General features: G+C 35.8%; 1 protein-coding gene across 1 annotated transcript; it reads right to left on the reverse strand.

Moving 5' to 3' along the window:
• Positions 1-4,120: 4,120 nt before the first annotated feature.
• On the reverse strand, positions 4,121-5,282 carry LOC116566083 (interferon alpha-8-like). Its single transcript, XM_032300066.1, has one exon. The coding sequence runs from the start codon at positions 5,179-5,181 to the stop codon at positions 4,615-4,617; it is 567 nt and encodes a 188-aa protein (XP_032155957.1). The 5' UTR covers positions 5,182-5,282; the 3' UTR covers positions 4,121-4,614.
• Between the last annotated feature and the right edge of the window lie 4,530 nt (positions 5,283-9,812).

Here is a 9,812-nt window from a genome sequence, read left to right on the forward strand (position 1 = left end):
CAGGACTTGGCTCTCGAACAGCATTTATGGATCTGCCCTGGGCCAAAAAGTGGCCTGCTTCCCTGAAGAGTTCTTTCTGAGAAAGAGCCCTTTTTACCTAGGAAGAAAAATCTCCTGCCAGGGACACACTTCTGCATAAACAGAACAGCCTGCTCCCAACAAACCTGGCTGCTGTCTTGGGTCATCATGGCAGTAGGTGGCTGCCTGCCCCTGTTAATGTTGTAGTAGGCCCCAAGTAAAATCTTCCATTTTTCCCCCTTTTCCTACAGCTACTGTTATATCACTGTAACAGGGGCAATCCCTTGTTTTCAGAAGTATTCAACAAAAGAAAAGAAAAAGAGCTTCTTATATACAGGTTTCTGGAAAAACTAAAACTTACACTCACCTTTTACCTTTAATTGCTGGCTTTGTACTCTTAAAGGGAAACTGATGAACAAAACCTGCAAGGGAGCAGAAACCAGCTGTATGAAGAGGCAGAGAAGGTTAATGAGGAGTGAGGAAGAGCGCACAGTAGAGATTTCTAAAGGAAGACAAAGGAAACTAAATGATATGGGAGTGAAAAATGGGATCCAGAAAAATGGGGCGGGGGGAGGACGGAAGTATGTCAGATATCAGAACTGAAAAATTAGTACTACATACAGGTCAATTTCACTTCAGTTTAGGTGACTAACTTCTCTTCCAGATATTTCTACAAGCTGCATTTTCCTGACTGAATATATAAACCAGATTTTTCTCCCATCTTAAGGGTGATTATTTTACACTGTTCTCTGGAACACTTCCCAGAATGGCATTTTTTAGACTCATATTTTTGTAGGTAGTTACTGAGGAGTGGGGGAGAGTTAGTTCTCTACTCTGATATTTATATGTGTGCCAAGATAATAAAATGATTAACTGTATTTTAAGCTTCCAATGAGAAATACTTTTAAGTGTTTTTAAATGTTTGTTTAACATTCACAACTATAAATATTTTCTACCCTATATTTACCTAAAAAGACTAAGGTTCAGAGAAATTACGTGAATTTCCTTAGATCACACAGAATTGCTGTCAGAATCTATATTACATATTATGGGCAATATTAAAAGTTTCATATGTTAGATTGCTATTGAGTTTTTTAAAAAGCTTGGATTCCAAAATTAAACAGATGTCTTGCTCCATGGTCTTCTTTTAATTGTTGCATGCTATTGTATTTTTTGAGGGACCAGCTTTTACCTATTTTTTACCTGATAGTGGATAAAACTTAATTGATCCAGTTTTACTCTTCTGTCTTACAAGAAAACTTTCCCTAAATATTACATTTATTGCAATTTGGTTATTTGTGCATCCTGAAGAAACTGTGGTTTTCATGAAATTAATGTTCTACATATTAGATGAAATACAAATTTAATTAGGAAGAATACATTAATGATGTAAAACATTCTGTTGGTTGCTGGTTCACTCTAATGATTGTTTCTTTTGCTGTATAGAAGCTCTGAAGTTTAATTAGATCCCATTTGTCTATCTTGGCTTTTGTTGCCATTGATTTTGGTGTTGAAAAAAGTTTTGCAATCTACCCATCTGACAAAGGGCTGATATCCAGAATTTACAAAGAACTAAAACAGATTTACAAGAAAAATCAAACAAACCCATTCAAAAGTGGGCGAAGGATATGAACAGACACTTCTCAAAAGAAGACATGTATGAGGCCAACAAACATATAAAACAATGCTCATCATCACTCGTCGTTAGAGAAACGCAAATCAAAATCACATTGAGGTATCACCTCACACCAGTTAGAATGGCGATCATTAAAAAATCTAGAGACAACAGATGCTGGAGAGGATGTGGAGAAATAGGAACACTCTTATACTGTCGGTGGGAGTGCAAATTAGTTCAACCATTGTGGAAGACAGTGTGGCAATTCCTCAAGGATCCAAATTTCATTTGAACCAGCAATCACATTACTGGGTATAATCCCAAAGGATTATAAATCATTCTATTATAAAGACACATGCACACGTATGTTTACTGCGGCACTGTATACAATAACAAAGACCTGGAACCAACCCAAATGCCCATCGATGATAGACTGGACAAAGAAAATGTGTCACATACGGAACACTACACAGCCATAAAAAATGATGAGTTCGTGTCCTTTGTAGGGACTTGGATGAATCTGGAAACCATCATTCTCAGCAAACTGACCCAAGAACAGAAAAACAAAAACCACATGTTCTCACTCATAGGCAGGTGTTGAACAATGAGAACACGTGGACTCAGGGAGAGGAGCATCACACACTGGGGGCAGTTGATTGGGGTGCTAGGGAAGGGACAGCAGGGGGTGGGGAGGGTGGGGAGGGATAACATGGGGAGAAATGCCAGATATAGATGTAGGGGAATGGAGGCAGCAAACCACCTGGTTATATATGCACCTATGCAACAACCCTACATGATCTGCACATGTACCCCAGAACCTAAAGTACAATAATAATAATAATGTAAAACAATACAAGATTTCTTGGCATACCTTTCCCTATTAGAACGACCAAAGTGATATAGAGGAAAATAAGGTTAGCAAACTTTTAAAGCAAATAAACTTTGAAATTAATATTTTCTGTAGTAATTATATTTAGGATAAAAGATATAGCTGATGTACATGGTAGAAAGAAGTTTTCAATAAATTTTAAAATAATAAAGGCAGAAATCCAATGAAAAATGTCATATTACAAACGCTAATAAAATCTTGATGGAATGAAGAACTGACAGTGATATTAAATTTTATATAAGTAAGAGAATTCTTGGTGTATAATTGTACGCTCATAAGAAATAGTTCAATTTTTAAAATAGTGGTTATTTTTAAATGCACACAAATTTCTAACTTTTTCGTATGAAACAGGATATAGGTACAGAGACTCTGATGGCAAGTTAATGAAATAAAGCAAGGTGTCAGGATTTTCTCACCTAAAACAAAGAATTCTTGTCATATCTAGCACTAAGAAATTAAGATGGATTATAAAGCTGCAGCAAAACTGTAGTAAACCAGTATGACAACAATGCAAGTTAAGTAACAACTTATAAGGACAGTACTTCCAGGTGTCAATATATTATCATCATTAATTATTTTGGTGAAGGATTGAATTAGTGTCTATTACTCCCTAGCAAATTAACATAAGCTAGACGGCTTACTAATATTCAAAGTAGTATCAATTAAAACAATAATACATTGTTAATGTATATCATATATCATGATTAAAAATAAATATATTACATATATTAATATGGTTTGCTTGTACATCAGTTACATGAAATCTATGCAGAAAAATATACTGAAAAAAGGAAATACTATGCCCTGAAAATGTAATTCACATTCTTTTCCTCATTACAGTCTACTTTTTGTCCCCTTCAGAGTCACTAACTTCTCTTATTTATACTTCTATCTGCTACAGTACGGTTTTTTCTGACTTTTTTTTACCATAACAACTCTCATAAGGTTGCCAGTGCCATCCATTTTCCCAAGGGAGTGGACAGTTTCAACTTACACCTTCTGTGAATCTACTGATTTCTCTTTTCAGAACATTAATTTTCTTAAATCAACATTTTCCCCTAGTATTTTCACCTGTTGTCCTAATGTGTGTCCTTTCCATCTGTTTCCATTGTGGCTCTTCTCTTTCCTTTCTTAACTGTGGGAGGTCCTCAGAATCATGTTTAAGCCATTTTCTCCCTCCCCACACGAGCTCCTTCATTTCTGGGCTTTCAGTTACCGCATATGAACCTCCAGCAATTGCATCCCTTATAAATCGCAAACTCTTATATCCATTTGGCAGTGCACATTTATGCTTAGATGTCAACCAGTCAGCATGTAGAGGATATTTCTGGGTTTATTTTTATTTCCTCACATGACTTGGTCTACCTTGTGGGGAGATAAATTCACTGGTTCTTCCTTTTCATTATTGCATTTGACATAGCTGATATTAAGTATGATTAATGTTCTTATGTTTCTTTCCCTACAAAAACCAAAGATACGAGAGAGCAGGAATTGTATTTGTTATGTTCACCTAGCTATCTTGAGGGCAACATACAACCAAATTTAGACAAAGTTAATTTTTACTTATACTTTGAATGTAATAAGGATGGATAAAGGAATTGTACCATCCATTCTTTAATCAGTTTTTACAACCAGGGTTGGAGTTCAATTTTAAAGGATAAATAAAGAATATTTCATAGTAAAAATTTAATAAACAAGGCAAAATAATAAATATAAAGAACATAATTTGTCACACAATTCACATTGTAAAAGTTCACATGATATAATATGAACAAAACTAATTTAACTTATATAGTGAAATAAATATTTAAATAGATGAAAAACTAATTTAACCTATATAACTAGTGAAATAAATAAATATTTAAATAAATAGATGACTAGATCCATCTCTATGGTCATCTGTAAGGGACTAGTGCCCATACACCTCAACAGGATGTTGCTTAACACTCCTGAAAACACTTGACACATTTAATTCAACTCATGGCACGGTTATAGCAGAAACAAGAGTCTTTGAAGTGGCACAACTTGTGGAAGTGTCAGCACCTGTGTTAGTCTGTAAGCATCATTTCCATTTTGCACCAAGTCTCATTCCTTACTCCTCAATCTTTTTTGCAAGTTGATTGATGAAGAGGAAGGATCTCATGATTTCTGTTCTGACAACCTCCCAGGCACAAGGGCTGTGTTTCTTCTCTGTCAGATATACAGTGATTCTTTGGAAGTATTTCCTTACAGCCAGAATGGAGTCCTCGTACATCAGGGGAGTCTCTGTCACCCCTACCTTCTGCATCACACAGGCTTCCAGATCATTCAGCTGCTGGTAAAGTTCAGTGTAGAATTTTTCTAGAAGGGTCTCATCCCAAGCAGCAGATGAGTCCTTTGTGCTGAAGAGGTTGAAGGTCTGCTGGATCATCTCATGGAGGACAAAAATGGCTTGAGTCTTCTGGAGCTGGCTGCCATCAAACTCCTTCTGGGGGAATCCAAAGTCATGTCTGTCCTTCAGGCAGGAGAAAGGAGAGATTCTTCTCATTTGTGCTAGGAACACCAAGGCCCTCCTGTTACCCAGGTTGTGGTTCTGAGGCAGATCACAGCCCAGAGAGCTGAATGACTTGTAGCTGAGCACCACAAGGGCCACCAGTAAATGCAAGGGCAAGATCATCATAGATGTTGCAGATGCTGCTGAGCTGGTTCAGATGAATGACTCTTAACCTCCGGCTCTAGGATCTCTGAAGACTTTGGTTTGCATACAGCCTTATATAGGGAACATACTAATTTCCATTTTCTGAATGCAACCGCATTTTTTTCTACTTTTTTTTTTGCTTCCCTTTATGCACTTTCTATATCGGCTTGGGGAAGTGCTTCTCAACCAGTTTCCTTTTCATTACTGTGTTCCCTTTCTCAACCTCCAGAGTCCTGTTTGATAATTTTTTTTTCCACGTAAACCCCTCCTGATAATTTAATAACACAGATATACTATATGTATATATGGATGTGCTGTATTTCTATCCATGCCTTATACATAAAAAACGAAGTGGATAGTTTACTTCTTTTTGCAATGCAGCATTAATAATAAGAAAAATTTTATGCTAAAAGTTAAATTTAAAAGCTATTGACATTGAACTTTATGAAAATTATTTACTGAGTGACTTCTAGTGTACTTATATAAATATTAATGAATCAACTGAAACATGTAGTTATAATACACAAAAAAAATATACCAATCTAGTAAAAATACTTATATAAAATATGTAATATCAATATAATAAAAATACTTAAAAATCTTGAAAAACAGCTCAGAGGCTATTTAAAATTAAATTATTTCTGTAATATTTATTTTCCTTAACGTTTAGTTTTGCTTCATATAGAAAATAATTTTTACCTTCACTAACTGCTAAATTTTCATCCAGGTATAGTCAACACTTCTTTTTCAGCACTTGCTGTAAGTACTGATGTTTGAAAAAGTTTTATACAATATAACAATAAAATACAAAGCATTTGTATGAAAGTATATAATACACTTGAAAGTACTGAGGATCAAACATAAGCTACATACCCAGACAGCCAGTGGTAGCCTATTCATATGCCATTGGAGACCATATCACATGGTATGTGCTAAAGCACATAGTGGAGAGAAAGTCCACCAATGACAACCATCTATTTTACATTGGTTTGTAGCACTGATCTCACATACATTTTGTTTATATTCCATGAACTCAGTATCAATGATTTTCCTGTGATACACAAGAAAGCCAAGTGAAAAAAAATGAATACTAAAGGATAAGGTTTTGTTAGAGTTCGGCATTCAGGGGCCATAAATGAATGTACTATTTACAATTTGTTCACACTGCAAGAACTAAGGCTTGTACCCTTAGGAGCAATATCATCCCCAATAAAAATACACAATTGAGAAAACATCAATTTGATTTTTCAAAACAATTTTTGCATTAATGTTCAGGTTTCCCAAAGAAGCTGGGGTCATCCCAATTCTAGCTCATTCTTATGACATTTAAAAAAGCCATCTGTTACCTAAGGTCAATAATAATATCTAAATATGATAAAGTAAATTAGGTGTACCATTGTTTACATAGCATGCAAGACACCAAATATCTTTCTCATTTCCTTTTTCATTGAAAACAAAAGTTATTGCTTTTTGTATCCCAATAAATGAGGATAAAAAGAAAACAATTTATATCTAAATGTGATAAAAAGTTAGAAATGGAAGTAATATCCCACTGGAGAAAAAAGCTAACAACATATAGCTTAGATATTCAGCCCAGGTTAGATGGACATTAATGAGTGGGGAAGAGCAGAAGCAAAATGGTGGAAGAGATGTAGATCAAAGGTAGCAAATGGGCATGAGCTCAATGAAAAGTAATCATTACTGGTCCAGGGGGGTGTTTGCAGCTTTAGTGAATTCAGGCTTACTAGACAGTTGAGGGTGATGAACCAAACATAAGACATTGTGCACTAGGAAGGCAAATGTGTGAGAGCACAATATTCTCACTGTAGAATGGACAAGTATAATTGTCTCAAGTTCTCTACTAGTAGATAGATAAACGCCAAAGATCAGTATTTTTTATGCTGTATGTTGTAATGTTTAATACTGAGTGTCAACTTGATTGAATTGAAGGATTCAAAGTATTGTTCCTAGGTGTGTCTGTGAGGGTATTGGCAAAGGAGATTAATATTTGAGCCAGTGGACTGTGAGAGGCAGACCCACTGTCAATCATGGTGGGCACCATCTAATCAGCTGCCAGTATGGCTAGAATGAAGCAGGTAGTAGAAGGTGGAAGAGGAGACTTGCTTAGTCTTCTGGCCTTCATCTTTCTCCCATGATGGATGCTTCCTGTCCTCAAAATCAGCTCTAAGTTCTTCAGCTTTTGGATTCTTGGACTTACACCAGTGATTTTCTAGGGGCTCTCAGGCCTTTGGCCACACACCAAAGGCTGTACTGGCGACTTCTCTATTTTTGAGGTTTTGGGACTTGAACTGATCCACCACTGGCTTCCTTGCTCCTCAACCTGCAGACGGCCTATGGTAGGACTTTACCTTGTGGTCATGTGAGTCAATTCTCCTTAATAAACTCCTTTTTATATATAAATGTATCCAATTAAATAATTCTGTCCCTCTAGAGAACTCTAATGTACCTCTCTAATAAGAAGCCAGGAAATAGATGATTTCAAAGGAAACTTATCTTGACTAAATAAAAAGGACAATAATGATAACACTAATAAGAAGAATAAAAAATTACTAAATTTTATCGTATTTCTTATCAATCAGATATTGTTCTTAGCACTTACAAAAACTATTTTCACTTCATTCAAAGAGAAATACACTCATTTTTCATATTTATTGAACATCTACTATGTGCCCATCCCTGTTTAGTTGCTAGAGACATCAGTGGCCAAAGCAGACACTGACAGGTTGTACTATTGTCCCCTTTTACAAAAGGAAAACACAGAAGCACAGGGAGCTATTGAGCTGTGGAGCCACAGTTGGAACTCAAAACATCTGACTCTAAATCCTCAGTTCTTACATGCTCCCTGGGAATTATTTCTGGCCATAAGAATTAGAGCTGTTTTCTAGACCCTGATGAATGTTTTCTTAGTAGAGCCCTATATAAAGAAAGCCATGGTCTTTCTTCTCAGCTCCTTCACCCTCTCTTTCACTGAAAAACCCTATTTGTCTATGCCTGATATGTTACATTATAATGAAGATGGCCCCCAATTTATTTACATGTTATATACTAGTTTTGTTTTCTTGAGAACATATATTCATAAACTTGAATGTAGTTGCAAAATTCTTTGTTCACCCTAGTAATATATTCATAAACAACTCTGTAAAACTCTGTATATTTCTATCCTTTTATTCAAATATCCTTAAGGCTTTCGATGTTATCTTAGCACAAGTCTAAGATAAGTCATGACGAGATAGAGACATGAGCTAAGTCAGAACTAAACCAATGAGCTAATGCTCAGAGCTCAGGGAGACCACATCTAGAAGGGCTCACTAAAGGGATTGAAGGTGGGAATGGAGGTACTCTGGAGAAATGAGAAGAGTCAAGTGCATTATAGAAGGAGGACTGTGATGCCAAAGTCTCTGAGTTACCTGACTTGCCAGCTGGTTGATGCCATTTATGTTGCAGGCCAGCAGAGTTTGCTGCTGAGTTAATTTTACCACTTGTTTTGAGAAACTGGGCAAACATGATGGGCAATATATGTAGCGAACTAAAGAAAAGGTGTTGGAAAAAAGAATGTGTTTGCCTAGGTGGAAAGATGCCTGGTAAAAATGGGCATAGAATTGGAGAAAACTATGCCTTTGTTCCTTCCATTTGGCCTTTTATTTATTTATTTTTTGGTGTGTCTTAAATAATGTGATAATTATGTAGCCATATTCAGTGATTTTTTTTAAAAAGATTCTCCTCACACAAAAAATAAATGAATGATTATTTGCTTCTTGTTATCTCCATCCATTTTCCATGTGATAATGGGGTCCATTTCTGTTTGATTTCCAAAATGTGGCATGTAGTATTCAAAGTGACACTTCAGGTGGAAAAACCAAGATTTTGGATTTTGTGTCTTTGGTCAGATGTTTTTGCCTGGCAGTGTTATTCTTCTTTATGCATGGTTATAATTCTTTTAGCTGTCAGAGATGTCACCTTCAGTTATCTGAGCCATCTTCTCTTTAGAATAGGTTACCAGGGGTCCACAGGATATTTATGGCGGAGACAGAATCTTATCCAAACTTGTTCCCTGGCACCTTTGCCCAGTCCCTATCATTTCAGGTGCTCAGTCAATATTCATGAAAAAGAGTAATCACTATAATACTAGAGGAAAGAATAATACCAATACATCTTAGATACATAATTTGAAAGGAAAATAAAAGATATTTTGTAAATTCTTCAAGGTTCTTCATGGGGAGTTTTCACTGAAAATTATGTGGAATATTCAAAGAAAGAACAGCCAATTGATTGTAGAATCATTTTCAAGTTTCAGTGTTTAATAATTAGAATATCTGAATGAGAAATAATGACTTGGACAAATGGAAGACTCACTCTCCACTTTTCTTTCGGTGGTCTTCAAGTACCTGCAGAGATACCTGGCATAGTTTCCTTGTCTCTTCAGACAATAAAGAAAGAATTTCAATATTACAAGTGATCCAAGGCCTTATTCCCATATTCTTGACCTTTTTAAAACTTTAGCCAATGCCTTTGGGACCCAATTTAAATACTTCTTTCAAACAGTCAATGATGCCATAAACTCTAATGAACGACATCTGTGTTCACTTCCCTGA

The sequence above is a fragment of the Sapajus apella genome, unplaced genomic scaffold, assembly GCF_009761245.1.
Source record: "Sapajus apella isolate SASKATOON/1434 unplaced genomic scaffold, GSC_monkey_1.0 scaffold42, whole genome shotgun sequence".
Lineage (NCBI taxonomy): Eukaryota > Metazoa > Chordata > Mammalia > Primates > Cebidae > Sapajus > Sapajus apella.